This window comes from Nerophis lumbriciformis, linkage group LG14, assembly GCF_033978685.3.
Source record: "Nerophis lumbriciformis linkage group LG14, RoL_Nlum_v2.1, whole genome shotgun sequence".
In the NCBI taxonomy this organism is placed as follows: Eukaryota; Metazoa; Chordata; class Actinopteri; order Syngnathiformes; family Syngnathidae; genus Nerophis; species Nerophis lumbriciformis.
Window position 1 is genome coordinate 216752 of NC_084561.2, and position 18249 is coordinate 235000.

An 18249-nucleotide genomic window follows, 5' to 3' on the forward strand; every position below is an offset into this window, starting at 1 on the left:
TTACTTAATGCATTAAATGAAATTAAATCAGAAATAAAACAAAAAATACATTTAATTAAATAAAATTTAAAAAATAAAAATAAAAATAAAATTAAAAATTAAAAATTAAAAATTAAAAATTAAAAATTAAAAATTAAAAATTAAAAATTAAAAATTAAAAATTAAAAAAAATAATTAAAAATTAAAAAAAATAATAATAATAAATTTAAAAAATAATAATAAAATAAAATAAATAAAAAAATTAAAAAATTAAAATTAAATTAAAAAAAAATAAAATTAAAAAAAATTAAAATAAAAATAGAAAAAAAATTAAAAATTAAAAATTAAAAGTTAAAAATAAAAAATAAAAAATTAAAAATTAAAAATTAAAAATTAAAAATTAAAAATTAAAAATTAAAAATTAAAATTAAAAAAAATTAAAAATTAAATTAAATTAAAAAATTTAAAAAAATTAAATAAAAAGATAAATTAAATAAAAAAATAAAAATATATGAATAAATAAAATAAAATAAAATAAAATAAAATAAAATAAAATAAAATTCATTTAATTTAACTACATTTAAAAAAGAAGATTGCCACATGACAACAAAAAACAAGTTGTGGACTTCAACAACGCACCAGGCCCCACTTTGTACAACTTTGCATAAGAGAGAAGCAAAAATTGATAGTAACTTAACTGAGTAAATACAGTACAGTAATATATGAAGATACATGTGTCCCCTCAAAGCCACGAGAGACTTAAGTGTTAAAAGTAAAACTTATTATAAAAAAAAACTACTTAGTATAACTTATTTTGAAGACTTTTATGAGTGAATTTGTGGGATTAAAAAAACAAAAAAACATTAAAACCAAACCTTCAAATCAATGTCGTTATGAATTATTGACATATTGAAGGCTCCAATTACTTCACATCAAATATTCCACTTTAAATGATCTAGACTAACTCACTAATTCAGACGACTTCACCCAGCAGGCACAAGACATTGATATAATGTTGATTATACATACATGTCCTTTAAAACTGACTTTGAAACAACGTTACGAAATAGTTGCATTCGTAAACTGAGTTGATGTCCAACGTTGGATCCACGTTGTTGATTGGGAAATGACAAAATGTCAATGGTTGATTAAACGTGGTCAATAAGTATGTGGTTTCCACGTTAGGTTCGAGTTGCTCCACGTCAGGACCTCATTCAACAAGTTCTCAACGTGTCTCGTGCCTGCTGGGTCAGGGGAAGGCGCAGCGGCTTGAGAAAGTAAAGAAAAACTATCCCGCCGAGCTAATTTCCGTTAAAGACCAAGTTAATTAGGGGCGGCGTGAGGGTTCTTGGTTCGATCCCCAGCTTCTACCAACCTCGTCATGTCCGTTGTGTCCTTGAGCAAGACACTTCACCCTTGATTGATTGATTGATTGATTGAAATTTATTAGTAGATTGCACAGTACAGTACATATTCCGTACAATTGACCACTAAATGGTAACACCCCAATAAGTTTTTACACTTGTTTAAGTCTGGGTCCACGTTAATCAATTCATGGGTCCTGATGGGTGCTGGTTAGCGCCTTGCATGGCAGCTCCCGCTATCAGTGTGTGAATGTGTGTGTGAATGGGTGAATGTGGAAATAGTGTCAAAGCGCTTTGAGTACCTTGAAGGTAGAAAAGCGCTATACAAGTATTTACCATTTACCATTTAATTGGTTTGAGTTAATGGATGATTAAGCAGAGCCTGGGTGGGAACGTGTCATGACTTGATCTTGGCGTGTTTGCTTTTCCAGGATGCAACGGAAAGTTGGCTCGTGCGAGACGGGAATGAAGGTACATGATTTATTATTATCAAAAAAAAGAATAAATGAAAGCGCGCACAGTGGCGGAGAATAAACTATGAAACCAAAAGACTATAGCAAAAAAGTACAAACAAAAAACACGCACAATGGCGGAGAACAAACTATGAAACCAAAAAGACTATAAATATGGAACAAAAACTTACTTGGCTTGGACAAAAATAGTTGCTTGAGGAATTGACATGGAAAGAAGCATCAGGCATGAACAGAGCATAAATGTGTTGATGTCGTCAGGACGAACAACAGAAAATGAATGAACTTAAATACTACGGACATGATTAGTGAAAGCAGGTGCGTGACTCAAAACGTGAAACAGGTGCGTGACGTGACAGGTGAAAACTAATGGTTGCTATGGTGACAAACAAGAGTGCACAATGAGTCCAAACGTGGAACAGGTGAAACTAATGGGTAATCATGCAAACAAGACAAGCCAGAAACTAAACAAAACATGACTTAAAACAAAACATGATTACACAGACATGACGGAACAGAGATGTGAGTGGAAAATCCCTCAGTGGAAAAACAATCATTTTGTTAGCAAACACGAAGAATTGGGGCAAAGTAATGCAAAAGTGTTTTTCATAGAAGATCCCAATTGTAAAAATAAATGTGTGCAATGGTGCAAAATGTAAGATACAAAAAAAACAAAAACATGTGAGACAGATAAACAAAATATTTCATATTTAACATCAATTATGCTATTAAATATAACATTTGGGGATGCATTGAGTCATTCCTTTTTCCATTCATTTCTCCCTTTTTTCTAACACCTTTTCTGCACTTCACAGCCAGCAAACAGCTGCTGCAGACCACTTAGTGCATACGGACCTTCTCATTTAACGAGTCAGCAAAATAAGACGGCCTGATCCTACGCACAGATATAAGACGCCACTATTTACACAAATGTGCATAAAGCCTCTCTCCTCCGCCAACTTGCAAATATTGGTTGTGGACTTTCCACGTCCCGAGTAGGAGCCTTCCAAAGAGTTCCCTGGCAAGAGTCCGAAAGAAGCTCCTTTGCAAACGCTACGACGCTAAAATGAGCGTAGAGTGAAGTACATGAGAGTAGAGTATATTAGAGTAGAGTACAGGGAATTTGCTACTGGGATGAGCATCTGGATGGTGGACCAAGCAAGGAAGCACATGTGGAGAAGTTGCCTCTTTGAGGTTGACATGATTCATGGGGCCCTGCAAACCAAGAACAACATTAACGACAATTTGAATGCAACACATTCATGTTTTCATTGTATCCATTCATTCATTTTCTACCACTGTTTTGCTCGCCGGTCAGGTGGGACCCGTTTCCATATGAGTTGGGAAATTGTGTTAGATGTAAATATAAACGGAATACAATGATTTGCAAATCCTTTTCAACCCATATTCAGTTGAATATGCTACAAAGACAACATATTTGATGTTCAAACTCATAAACTTTATTTTTTTTTTGCAAATAATCATTAACTTAGAATTTCATGTAGTTGGGAAAGGGCGTGTTCACCACTGTGTTACATGGCCTTTCCTTTTAACAACACTCAATAAACGATTGGGAACTGAGGAAACTAACTGTTGAAGCTTTGAAAGTGGAATTCTTTCCCATTCTTGTTTTATGTAGAGCTTCAGTCGTTCAACAGTCCGGGGGTCTCCGCTGTCGTATTTTACGCTTCATAATGCGCCACACATTTTCGATGGGGAGACAGGTCTGGACTGCAGGCGGAGCCAGGAAAGTACCCGCACTCTTTGTTTACGCTGTTGTAACACGTGCTGAAAGTGGCTTGGCATTGTCTTGCTGAAATAAGCAGGGGCGTCCATGAAAAAGACGGCGCTTAGATCAATCAATCAATCAATCAATCTTTATTTATATAGCCCTAAATCACAAGTGTCTCAAAGGGCTGCACAAGCCACAACGACATCCTCGGTACAAAGCCCACATAAGGGCAAGGAAAACTCACCCCAGTGGGACGTCGATGTGAATGACTATGAGAAACCTTGGAGAGGACCGCATATGTGGGTAACCCCCCCCCCCCTCTAGGGGAGACCGAAAGCAATGGATGTCGAGTGGGTCTGACATAATATTGTGAGAGTCCAGTCCATAGTGGATCCAACATAATAGTAAGAGTCCAGTCCATAGTGGGGCCAGCAGGACACCATCCCGAGCGGAGACGGGTCAGCAGCGCAGAGATGTTCCCAGCCGATGCACAGGCGAGCGGTCCACCCCGGGTCACGACTCTGGACAGCCAGCACTTCATCCATGGCCACCGGACCATGGATGGCCATGGATGAAGCAGCATATGTTGTTCCAAAACCTGTATGTACCTTTCAGCATTAATGGTGCCTTCACAGATGTGTAACTTACCCATGCCTTTGGCACTAATGCACCCCCGTACCATCACACATGCTGGCTTTTGAACTTTGCGTCGATCACAGTCTGGATGGTTCGCTTCCCCTTTGGTCCGGATGACAGTGACAACCTTACCGTCAAGTTTGCCGACGATACCACAGTGGTCGGGCTCATCTCCAGGGGTGACGAGGCTGCCTACAGAGAGGAGGTCCTGAAGCTGACGGCCTGGTCTTCGGAGAACAACCTCGCTCTCAACACCAGCAAGACCAGAGAGATCATCGTCGACTTCAGGAGGAGCAGCACCGACCCTGCCCCCCTCTACATCAACGGCGAGCGTGTAGAGAGGGTCCACACCTTCAGGTACCTTGGAGTCCACATCTCTAATGACTTCTCCTGGACAGTCAACACCACATCAATCATCAAGAAGGCTCAGCAGCGGCTACACTTCCTTAGAGTCCTCGGGAAGTACAACCTGAAGCCTGACCTGCTGCTGACCTTCTACCGCTCGTCCATCGAGAGCCTGCTGACCTACTGTATTACGGTATGGTACGGCAGCTGCACTGCAGCAGACAGGGAGAGGCTGCAAAGAGTGGTCAAGACGGCTCAGAAGATCATCGGCCGCCCTCTCCCCTCTCTGACGGACATCTCCACCTCCCGCTGCCTCAACAGAGCCAGTGCCATCATCAAGGACAGCACCCACCCTGGCTCTGACCTGTTCCACCTGCTGCCCTCTGGGAAGCGCTACAGGTGCATTAAAAACCAAAACAAACAGGTTAAAGAACAGCTTCTTCCCCAGGGCCATAACCATCCTGAACGGACTGCCCCATTGTCCCTCATAACTGCCTTCTCTTCGGTGCAATAACCCATTCCACCAACCACCCTGTTTTTGTTTTGTTTTTTCATGTATATATTCATTTCACACCATATTCATTGCACTTCTACATTTTTTTAATTTTTATATATTTGCACATTGTTTTTCTAGCATGCACACATCGCACTGTATGGAATGGCCTCAATCTCGTTACCTTGCGTAATGACAATAAAGCTGATTCTGATTCTGATTCTGACACGATGTGGAATATTTCCAAAAACAAATTTGAAATGTGGACTCGTCAGACCACAGAACACGTTTCCACTTTGCATGAGTCCATCTTAGATGATCTCGGGCCCAGAGAAGCCGGCGGAGTTTCTGGGTGTTGTTGATAAACGGCTTTCGCTTTGCATAGTAGAGCTTTAACTTGCACTTACAGATGTAGCGACCAACTGTATTTAGTGACAGTGGTTTTCTGAAGTGTTCCTGAGCCCATGTGGTGATATCCTTTAGAGATTGATGTGGGTTTTTGATACAGTGCCGTCTGAGGGATGGAAGGTCACGGTCATTCAATGTTGGTTTCCGGCCATGCCGCTTACGTGGAGTGATTTCTCCAGATTCTCTGAACCTTTTGATGATATTATGGATCGTAGATGGCACCCACCTGTTCCCAATTAGCCTGCACACCTGTGGGATGTTCCAAATAAGTGTTTGATGAGCATTCCTCAACTTTATCAGTATTTATTGCCACCTTTCCCAACTTCTTTGTCACAATAAAGTTTATGAGTTTGAACATCAAATATGTTGTCTTTGTAGCATATTCAACTGAATATGGCTTGAAAAGGATTTGCAAATCATTGTATTCCGTTTATATTTACATCTAACACAATTTCCCAACTCATATGGAAACGGGGTTTGTATTTAGCAACAGTTTTATTTACCTCTGCATGCACTTTAAAGTGCACTCAGCTGTTGGCGTGAAAGCCGGTGACACTTCCCAGCAGGCGGGGGACATTGAAACAACGTTGGGAACTTGTTGAGTGAGTGTGTGGAGTGTATTGTGACGACCTGCTGAGGTTGACGTCGTGTTCTTGAGTGAATGATATTCAGAATTCCCATTGTCGTGAACGTACCACGCCTGTAAGGTGATTGGCGAAGAGGGAGGAAGCGTTTCGTTGTTGCGGAAATGGGGAGTGAGGATAGACGCATACTTGCCAACCCTAACCCTAACCCTAACCCTAACCCTAACTGTAACCCTAACCCCAACCCCAACCCCAACCCTAACCCTAACCCTAACCGTAACCCCAACCCCAACCCCAACCGTAACCGTAACCCTAACCCTAACCCTAACCCTAACCCTAACCGTAACCCTAACCCTAACCCCAAACCCCAACCACCAACCCCAACCCTAACCCTAACCCTAACCCTAACGTGATTGGCGAAGAGGAAGGAAGCGTTTCGTTGTTGCGGAAATGGGGAGTGAGGATAGACGCATACTTGCCAACCCTAACCCTAACCCTAACCCTAACCCTAACTGTAACCCTAACCCCAACCCCAACCCCAACCCTAACCCTAACCCTAACCGTAACCCCAACCCCAACCCCAACCCCAACCGTAACCCTAACCCTAACCCTAACCCTAACCCTAACCGTAACCCTAACCCTAACCCCAAACCCCAACCACCAACCCCAACCCTAACCCTAACCCTAACCCTAACGTGATTGGCGAAGAGGAAGGAAGCGTTTCGTTGTTGCGGAAATGGGGAGTGAGGATAGACGCATACTTGCCAACCCTAACCCTAACCCTAACCGTAACCCTAACCCTAACCGTAACCCTAACCCTAACTGTAACCCTATCCCCAACCCCAACCGTAACCCCAACCCCAACCCTAACCCTAACCCTAACCCTAACCCTAACCCTAACCCCAACCCCAACCCCAACCCTAACCCTAACCCTAACCCTAACATGATTGGCGAAGAGGAAGGAAGCGTTTCGTTGTTGCGGAAATGGGGAGTGAGGATAGACGCATACTTGCCAACCCTAACCCTAACCCTAACCCTAACCCTAACCCTAACCGTAACCCTAACCCTAACCCCAACCCCAACCCCAACCCCAACCCCAACCCCAACCCTAACCCTAACCCCAACCTCAACCCCAACCCTAACCCTAACCCTAACCCTAACCCTAACGTGATTGGCGAAGAGGAAGGAAGCGTTTCGTTGTTGCGGAAATGGGGAGTGAGGATAGACGCATACTTGCCAACCCTAACCCTAACCCTAACCCTAACCCTAACTGTAACCCTAACCCCAACCCCAACCCCAACCCTAACCCTAACCCTAACCGTAACCCCAACCCCAACCCCAACCGTAACCCTAACCCTAACCCTAACCCTAACCCTAACCCTAACCCTAACCGTAACCCTAACCCTAACCCTAACCCCAAACCCCAACCACCAACCCCAACCCTAACCCTAACCCTAACCCTAACGTGATTGGCGAAGAGGAAGGAAGCGTTTCGTTGTTGCGGAAATGGGGAGTGAGGATAGACGCATACTTGCCAACCCTAACCCTAACCCTAACCCTAACCCTAACTGTAACCCTAACCCCAACCCCAACCCCAACCCTAACCCTAACCCTAACCGTAACCCCAACCCCAACCCCAACCCCAACCGTAACCCTAACCCTAACCCTAACCCTAACCCTAACCGTAACCCTAACCCTAACCCCAAACCCCAACCACCAACCACCAACCCCAACCCTAACCCTAACCCTAACCCTAACGTGATTGGCGAAGAGGAAGGAAGCGTTTCGTTGTTGCGGAAATGGGGAGTGAGGATAGACGCATACTTGCCAACCCTAACCCTAACCCTAACCCTAACCCTAACCGTAACCCTAACCCTAACCGTAACCCTAACCCTAACTGTAACCCTATCCCCAACCCCAACCCCAACCCCAACCGTAACCCCAACCCCAACCGTAACCCTAACCCTAACCCTAACCCTAACCCTAACCCTAACCCTAACCCCAACCCCAACCCCAACCCTAACCCTAACCCTAACCCTAACATGATTGGCGAAGAGGAAGGAAGCGTTTCGTTGTTGCGGAAATGGGGAGTGAGGATAGACGCATACTTGCCAACCCTAACCCTAACCCTAACCCTAACCCTAACCCTAACCGTAACCGTAACCGTAACCCTAACCCTAACCCTAACCCTAACCCTAACCCTAACCCCAACCCCAACCCCAACCCCAACCCCAACCCTAACCCCAACCCCAACCCCAACCCTAACCCTAACCCTAACGTGATTGGCGAAGAGGAAGGAAGCGTTTCGTTGTTGCGGAAATGGGGAGTGAGGATAGACGCATACTTGCCAACCCTAACCCTAACCCTAACTGTAACCCTAACCCCAACCCCAACCCCAACCCTAACCCTAACCCTAACCGTAACCCCAACCCCAACCCCAACCGTAACCCTAACCCTAACCCTAACCCTAACCCTAACCCTAACCCTAACCGTAACCCTAACCCTAACCCTAACCCCAAACCCCAACCACCAACCCCAACCCTAACCCTAACCCTAACCCTAACGTGATTGGCGAAGAGGAAGGAAGCGTTTCGTTGTTGCGGAAATGGGGAGTGAGGATGGACGCATACTTGCCAACCCTAACCCTAACCCTAACCCTAACCCTAACTGTAACCCTAACCCCAACCCCAACCCCAACCCCAACCCTAACCCTAACCGTAACCCCAACCCCAACCCCAACCCCAACCCCAACCGTAACCCTAACCCTAACCCTAACCCTAACCCTAACCCTAACCCTAACCGTAACCCTAACCCTAACCCCAAACCCCAACCACCAACCCCAACCCTAACCCTAACCCTAACCCTAACGTGATTGGCGAAGAGGAAGGAAGCGTTTCGTTGTTGCGGAAATGGGGAGTGAGGATAGACGCATACTTGCCAACCCTAACCCTAACCCTAACCCTAACCGTAACCCTAACCCTAACCGTAACCCTAACCCTAACTGTAACCCTATCCCCAACCCCAACCCCAACCCCAACCGTAACCCCAACCCCAACCCTAACCCTAACCCTAACCCTAACCCTAACCGTAACCCTAACCCTAACCCAAACCCTAACCCTAACCCCAACCCCAACCCCAACCCCAACCCTAACCCTAACCCTAACCCTAACATGATTGGCGAAGAGGAAGGAAGCGTTTCGTTGTTGCGGAAATGGGGAGTGAGGATAGACGCATACTTGCCAACCCTAACCCTAACCCTAACCCTAACCCTAACCCTAACCCTAACCCTAACCGTAACCCCAACCCCAACCCCAACCCCAACCCCAACCCCAACCCCAACCCCAACCCTAACCCCAACCCCAACCCCAACCCTAACCCTAACCCTAACCCTAACCCTAACGTGATTGGCGAAGAGGAAGGAAGCGTTTCGTTGTTGCGGAAATGGGGAGTGAGGATAGACGCATACTTGCCAACCCTAACCCTAACCCTAACCCTAACCCTAACCCTAACCGTAACCCTAACCCTAACTGTAACCCCAACCCCAACCCCAACCCCAACCCCAACCGTAACCCTAACCCTAACCCTAACCCTAACCCTAACCCCAACCCCAACCCCAACCCTAACCCTAACCCTAACCCTAACCCTAACCCTAACGTGATTGGCGAAGAGGAAGGAAGCGTTTCGTTGTTGCGGAAATGGGGAGTGAGGATAGACGCATACTTGCCAACCCTAACCCTAACCCTAACCCTAACTCTAACCCTAACCCTAACCCTAACCCTAACCCTAACCCTAACCCTAACCCTAAGCCCTAAGCCCAACCCCAACCCCAACCCTAACCCTAACCGTAACCCTAACCCTAACCCTAACCCTAACCGTAACCCTAACCCTAACCGTAACCCTAACCCTAACCTAACCCTAACCGTAACCCCAACCCCAACCCCAACCCTAACTCTAACCCTAACTCTAACCCCAACCCCAACCCCAACCCCAACCCCAACCCCAACCCCAACCCCAACCCTAACCCTAACCGTAACCCTAACCCTAACCCTAACCGTAACCCTAACCCTAACCCTAACCCTAACCGTAACCCTAACCCTAACCCTAACCGTAACCCTAACCCTAACCCTAACCCTAACGTGATTGGCGAAGAGGAAGGAAGCGTTTCGTTGTTGCGGAAATGGGGAGTGAGGAGAGACGCATACTTGCCAACCCTAACCCTAACCCTAACCCTAACCCTAAACCTAACTGTAACCCTAACCCCAACCCCAACCCCAACCCCAACCATAACCCTAACCGTAACCCTAACCCCAACCCCAACCCCAACCCCAACCGTAACCGTAACCCTAACCCTAACCCTAACCCTAACAGTAACCCTAACCGTAACCCCAACCCCAACCCCAACCCTAACCCCAACCCTAACCCTAACCCTAACCCAAACCGTAACCCTAACTCTAACTCTAACCCTAACCGTAACCCTAACCCTAACCCTAACCCCAACCCTAACCCCAACCCCAACCCCAACCCTAACCCTAACCGTAACCCCAACCCCAACCCCAACCCTAACCCCAACCCTAACCCTAACCCTAACCCAAACCGTAACCCTAACTCTAACTCTAACCCTAACCGTAACCCTAACCCTAACCCTAACCCCAACCCTAACCCCAACCCCAACCCCAACCCTAACCCTAACCCTAACCGTAACCCTAACCCTAACCCTAACCCTAACCGTAACCCTAACCCTAACCGTAACCCTAACCCTAACCGTAACCCTAACCCTAACCCTAACCCTAACGTGATTGGCGAAGAGGAAGGAAGCGTTTCGTTGTTGCGGAAATGGGGAGTGAGGATAGACGCATACTTGCCAACCCTAACCCTAACCCTAGCCGTAACCCTAACCCTAACCGTAACCGTAACCCTAACCCTAACCGTAACCCTAACCCTAACCGTAACCCCAACCCCAACCCCAACCCCAACCCTAACCCAAACCGTAACCCTAACTCTAACTCTAACCCTAACCGTAACCCTAACCCCAACCCCAACCCCAACCCCAACCCCAACCCCAACCCCAACCCTAACCCTAACCGTAACCCTAACCCTAACCCTAACCCTAACCGTAACCCTAACCCTAACCGTAACCCTAACCCTAACCCTAACCCTAACCCTAACCCTAACCCTAACCCTAACGTGATTGGCGAAGAGGAAGGAAGCGTTTCGTTGTTGCGGAAATGGGGAGTGAGGATAGACGCATACTTGCCAACCCTAACCCTAACCCTAACCCTAACCCTAACCCTAACCCTAACCCTAACCGTAACCGTAACCCTAAGCCCAACCCCAACCCCAACCCCAAACCTAACCCTAACCCTAACCCTAACCCTAACCCTAACCCTAACCCTAACAGTAACCCTAACCGTAACCCCAACCCCAACCCCAACCCCAACCCTAACCCAAACCCAAACCCAAACCCTAACCCTAACTCTAACTCTAACCCTAACCGTAACCCCAACCCCAACCCCAACCCCAACCCCAACCCCAACCCCAACCCCAACCCCAACCCCAACCCTAACCCTAACCCTAACCCTAACCCTAACCCTAACCGTAACCCTAACCCTAACCCTAACCCTAACCCTAACCCTAACCCTAACCCTAACCCTAACCCTAACCCTAACCCTAACGTGATTGGCGAAGAGGAAGGAAGCGTTTCGTTGTTGCGGAAATGGGGAGTGAGGATAGACGCATACTTGCCAACCCTAACCCTAACCCTAACCCTAACCCTAACCCTAACCCTAACCGTAACCGTAACCCTAAGCCCAACCCCAACCCCAACCCCAAACCTAACCCTAACCGTAACCCTAACCCTAACCCTAACCCTAACAGTAACCCTAACCGTAACCCCAACCCCAACCCCAACCCTAACCCCAACCCTAACCCTAACCCTAACCCAAACCGTAACCCTAACTCTAACTCTAACCCTAACCGTAACCCTAACCCTAACCCTAACCCCAACCCTAACCCCAACCCCAACCCCAACCCTAACCCTAACCGTAACCCCAACCCCAACCCCAACCCTAACCCCAACCCTAACCCTAACCCTAACCCAAACCGTAACCCTAACTCTAACTCTAACCCTAACCGTAACCCTAACCCTAACCCTAACCCCAACCCTAACCCCAACCCCAACCCCAACCCTAACCCTAACCCTAACCGTAACCCTAACCCTAACCCTAACCCTAACCGTAACCCTAACCCTAACCGTAACCCTAACCCTAACCGTAACCCTAACCCTAACCCTAACCCTAACGTGATTGGCGAAGAGGAAGGAAGCGTTTCGTTGTTGCGGAAATGGGGAGTGAGGATAGACGCATACTTGCCAACCCTAACCCTAACCCTAGCCGTAACCCTAACCCTAACCGTAACCGTAACCCTAACCCTAACCGTAACCCTAACCCTAACCGTAACCCCAACCCCAACCCCAACCCCAACCCTAACCCTAACCCAAACCCTAACCCAAACCGTAACCCTAACTCTAACTCTAACCCTAACCCTAACCCTAACCCCAACCCCAACCCCAACCCCAACCCCAACCCCAACCCTAACCCTAACCGTAACCCTAACCCTAACCCTAACCCTAACCGTAACCGTAACCCTAACCCTAACCCTAACCCTAACCGTAACCCTAACCCTAACCCTAACCCTAACCCTAACCCTAACGTGATTGGCGAAGAGGAAGGAAGCGTTTCGTTGTTGCGGAAATGGGGAGTGAGGATAGACGCATACTTGCCAACCCTAACCCTAACCCTAACCCTAACCCTAACCCTAACCCTAACCGTAACCCTAAGCCCAACCCCAACCCCAACCCCAAACCTAACCCTAACCGTAACCCTAACCCTAACCCTAACCCTAACCCTAACCCTAACCGTAACCGTAACCCCAACTCCAACCCCAACCCCAACCCCAACCCTAACTCTAACCCTAACCCTAACCCCTAACCCCAACCCCAACCCTAACCCTAACCCTAACCCTAACCGTAACCCCAACCCCAACCCCAACCCCAACCCCAACCCCAACCCTAATCCTAATCCCAACCCCAACCCCAACCCCAACCCCAACCCCAACCCTAACCCTAACCCTAACCCTAACCCTAACCCTAACCCTAACCCTAACCCTAACCCTAACCTTAACCCTAACCCTAACCGTAACCCTAACCCTAACCGTAACCCTAACCCTAACCGTAACCCTAACCCTAACCCTAACCCTAACGTGATTGGCGAAGAGGAAGGAAGCGTTTCGTTGTTGCGGAAATGGGGAGTGAGGATAGACGCATACTTGCCAACCCTAACCCTAACCCTAGCCGTAACCCTAACCCTAACCGTAACCGTAACCCTAACCCTAACCGTAACCCTAACCCTAACCGTAACCCCAACCCCAACCCTAACCCCAACCCTAACCCTAACCCTAACCCAAACCCTAACCCAAACCGTAACCCTAACCCTAACTCTAACTCTAACCCTAACCCTAACCCCAACCCCAACCCCAACCCCAACCCCAACCCCAACCCTAACCCTAACCCTAACCGTAACCCTAACCCTAACCCTAACCCTAACCGTAACCCTAACCCTAACCGTAACCCTAACCCTAACCGTAACCCTAACCCTAACCCTAACCCTAACCCTAACGTGATTGGCGAAGAGGAAGGAAGCGTTTCGTTGTTGCGGAAATGGGGAGTGAGGATAGACGCATACTTGCCAACCCTAACCCTAACCCTAACCCTAACCCTAACCCTAACCCTAACCCTAACCGTAACCGTAACCCTAAGCCCAACCCCAACCCCAACCCCAAACCCAACCCTAACCGTAACCCTAACCCTAACCCTAACCCTAACCCTAACCGTAACCGCAACCCCAACCCCAACCCCAACCCCAACCCCAACCCCAACCCCAACCCCAACCCCAACCCCAACCCTAACTCTAACCCTAACCCTAACCCCTAACCCCTAACCCCTAACCCCTAACCCCTAACCCCAACCGTAACCGTAACCGTAACCCCAACCCCAACCCCAACCCCAATCCTAATCCTAACCCCAACCCCAACCCCAACCCCAACCCTAACCCTAACCCTAACCCTAACCCTAACCCTAACCCTAACCCTAACCCTAACCCCAACCCTAACCCTAACCCTAACCCTAACCCTAACCGTAACCCTAACCCTAACCCTAACCCTAACCCTAACCCTAACCCTAACCCCAACCCTAACCCCAACCCTAACCCTAACCCTAACCCTAACCGTAACCCTAACCCTAACCCTAACCCTAACCGTAACCCTAACCCTAACCGTAACACTAACCGTAACCCTAACCCTAACCGTAACCCTAACCCTAACCGTAACACTAACCGTAACCCTAACCCTAACCGTAACCCTAACCCTAACCGTAACCCTAACCCTAACCCTAACTCTAACCTTAACCCTAACCCCAACCCTAACCCTAACCCTAACCCTAACCCTAACCCTAACCCCAACCCTAACCGTAACCCTAACCCTAACCCTAACCCTAACCCTAACCTTAACCCTAACCCCAACCCTAACCCTAACCCTAACCCTAACCCTAACCGTAACCCTAACCCTAACCCTAACCCTAACCGTAACCCTAACCCTAACCCTAACCCCAACCCTAACCCCAACCCTAACCCTAACCCTAACCCTAACCGTAACCCTAACCCTAACCCTAACCCTAACCGTAACCCTAACCCTAACCGTAACACTAACCGTAACCCTAACCCTAACCGTAACCCTAACCCTAACCGTAACACTAACCGTAACCCTAACCCTAACCGTAACCCTAACCCTAACCGTAACCCTAACCCTAACCCTAACTCTAACCTTAACCCTAACCCCAACCCTAACCCTAACCCTAACCCTAACCCTAACCCCAACCCTAACCGTAACCCTAACCCTAACCCTAACCCTAACCCTAACCCTAACCCTAACCGTAACCCTAACTCTAACCCTAACCGTAACCCTAACCGTAACCCTGACCCTAACCCTAACCCTAGGGTTAGGGTTAGGGTTAGGGTTAGAGACTCCCGAATTTCAGTGCCTCTCCCGAAAATCTCCCGGGACAACCATTCTCCCGAATTTCTACCGATTTCCAGCAAGACTTAAGGCACGCCCCCATAACTGTTGATGAAATAAACAGAGTCAGTCACCCACTCTCTCTTTGTCTCTGTGGGTGGAGGCGGGACCGTTAGCGTACACACACAGATAAGTTTAGCCTCGTAGCGTAAACACACGGTGACAATGTCGTGACTTGTTTCTTGTCCCTTTTCCCAAAAGTGTCATCAAAATCAGTCCATGGCTTTATGACTTATGTTGCTAGCATATTTGAAAACTAGACTAACCCCGCCAATCAAAGGAAGTAACAATATGCAACAGTAGTTACCTTTAACAAAAGAGTTCTGGTTTTTCTCCGTTCATAATCCTTGATCTACCTTCGTTGACTTTGGCCTGGAATAAAAAAGAAACGCATTCAAAGAAGCATTAAGATTCAGCAAAATGTTCAAAAGGTGCAAGCTGAGCAGTTTAGAATGCTATCATATCGATACCAGGCTACACTCTTAGAAATAAAAGTGCTAAGTAGAACCATATAAGGTTCTTCGGCTCGTCCTCATAGGAGAACCCTTTTTGGCTCCAGGTAGAACCTTTTTATAAAGGTTCCACCTGGAACCCTTTTGGAGGGTTCTGCCTAGAACTGTGTGTGTAAGGTTCCACCCAGAACCCCCCATGAGAGGTTCTACAAAGAACCCACGCAGGGAGTTCCACTAAGAACCCTTTCATGTTTCAAGGGTTTCATCTAGAACCCACACAGGGAGTTCCACTAAGAACCCTTTCGTATTTCAAGGGTTTCATCTAGAACCCACACAGGGAGTTCCACTAAGAACCCTTTTGTATTTCAAGACTTTCATCTAGAACCCACGCAGGGAGTTCCACTAAGAACCCTTTCGTATTTCAAGGGTTTCATCTAGAACCCACACAGGGAGTTCCACTAAGAACCCTTTCGTTTGTCAAGGGTTTCATCTAGAACCCATGCAGGGAGTTCCACTAAGAACCCTTTCAGGTTTCAAGGGTTTCATCTAGAACCCACACAGGGAGTTCCACAAAGAAGTATTTCATGTTTCAAGGGTTTCATCTAGAACCCACACAGGGAGTTCCACTAAGAACCCTTTCGTTTGTCAAGGGTTTCATATAGAACCCATGCAGGGAGTTCCACTAAGAACCCTTTCAGGTTTCAAGGGTTTCATCTAGAACCCACACAGGGAGTTCCACAAAGAACTCTTTCATGTTTCAAGGGTTTCATCTAGACCTGACACAGGGGGTTCTAAAAACATCCCTTTTCAAAGGTTTTCACCGATAACCGTCTTGTCTTCTGAGGGTTCTGTAAAGAACCATATTGTATTCTACAGATCAGTTTAGTTCATATTATATTGTGGTCATTTATCATGTTGACATTGAACAAACATTCAAAACATTTTAATGAGAAAAACATTTATTTAAAGATTATTGGCAAATGTTATCAGGAAGTATGTCCCTGGTGACACAGGATCTTACCCATGCTTTCAACAATCCCTGAAGAACTCTTTCTTCCAAAAACGGTTCTCTGGATCAAAATAGTTCTTACTGGAACCCTTAGTGTTAGTGAGCACCCTTTTAAAACCAATTATTCAGAAAAGGGGTTTTAAAGGGTTCTTTGGATCAAAATGGTTCTTACTGGAACCATTAGCATTACCAAGGACCCTTGAAAAACCCTTTCTTCGGGAAAGGGTTTTTCAGAAGCAAATGGTTCCAGTTAGAACCTCAGCCCTTGTAGAAGAACTCTTTTAGAACCCTTATTTCTAAGAGTGTAGTGTTAGTGGTATCAGATCGATACATCTCTGGGGACAGGGATGTTTTGGGGGCAAAAAGACAAAGGAATTTAACAATAGCTAGTAATAGTTTTTAAAAAATTTCCCCCAGTTTTCTTTTGCTCTATATGACATAGATTTGCTCAAATAATTGTAAATCTGGAAAAGGGAAAAATGATATAAAAATGTATTATCTTGTTATTGTTACATTGTCAAGTATCAACATCAGTATCAAAGTTACTGGCCCTATATTTACTTTTTATTGTCAAATTAGTATTTTTTAAGAAAACATTACAACGGTCTTATATCCTCCTAAGAATCAACGTCCACTGCATTGGACATTTGTTTTTATGTCTATTCTATCAGATTTACAAATTCGGGAAGAAAGTAGCTCAGCTAGGCACAACACAACACAAAAAACAGCGTCCTCTGCAGTGGACATTTATTTGATCATAGTTACACAGTTTGTAAAAACAGTGGCCCTGTCATGCAAAACAAACTTATATGCATATGTATATACATATATATGCATATATGTATATATATATACACAGGTAAAAGCCAGTAAATTAGAATATTTTGAAAAACTTGATTTATTTCAGTAATTGCATTCAAAAGGTGTAACTTGTACATTATATTTATTCATTGCACACAGACTGATGCATTCAAATGTTTATTTCATTTAATTTTGATGATTTGAAGTGGCAACAAATGAAAATCCAAAATTCCGTGTGTCACAAAATTAGAATATTGAGTAAGGGTTAAATTTTGAAGACACCTGGTGCCACAAACTAATCAGCTGATTAACTCAAAAACACCTGCAAAGGGCTTTAAATGGTCTCTCAGTCCAGTTCTGAAGCCTACACAAACATGGGGAAGACTTCAGATTTGACAGCTGTCCAAAAGGCAATCATCGACGCATTGCACAAGGAGGGAAAGACACAAAAGGTTATTGCTGAAGAGGCTGGCTGTTCTCAGAGCTCTGTGTCCAAACACATTAATGGAGAGGCAAAGGGAAGGAAAAACTGTGGTCAGAAAAAGTGTACAAGCGACAGGGATCACAGCGCCCTGGTCAAGATTGTGAAAAAAAACCCATTCAAAAATGTGGGGGAGATTCAGAAGGAGTGGACAGCTGCTGGAGTCAGTGCTTCAAGATCCACCACCAAGAGACGCTTGAAAGACATGGGTTTCAACTGCCGCATACCTCGTGTCAAGCCACTGTTGACCAAGAAACAGCGCGCAAAGCGTCTCACCTGGGCTAAGGAAAAAAAGAGCTGGACTGCTGCTGAGTGGTCCAAAGTCATGTTTTCTGACGAAAGCAAATTTTGCATTTCCTTTGGAAATCG

At 46.2% G+C, this 18249-nt stretch overlaps 1 protein-coding gene across 5 annotated transcripts in view; it reads right to left on the bottom strand.

Moving 5' to 3' along the window:
* Window positions 1-1670: 1670 nt before the first annotated feature.
* The window catches only part of atcaya (ATCAY kinesin light chain interacting caytaxin a), a 57737-nt gene continuing 41158 nt past the window's right edge, over window positions 1671-18249 (bottom strand). For 4 of the 5 annotated variants that reach the window (XM_061976282.2, XM_061976280.2, XM_061976281.2 and 1 more), the window contains 2 exons: window positions 15445-15509; window positions 1671-3028 (listed from right to left, as the gene is read on the bottom strand). In XM_061976282.2, the coding sequence (XP_061832266.2) occupies window positions 15476-15509 (34 nt within the window). In that variant the 3' untranslated portion in view covers window positions 1671-3028; window positions 15445-15475. The remainder of the gene's footprint in view (window positions 3029-15444; window positions 15510-18249) is intronic. The other variant, XM_061976284.2, reaches the window with a different exon arrangement.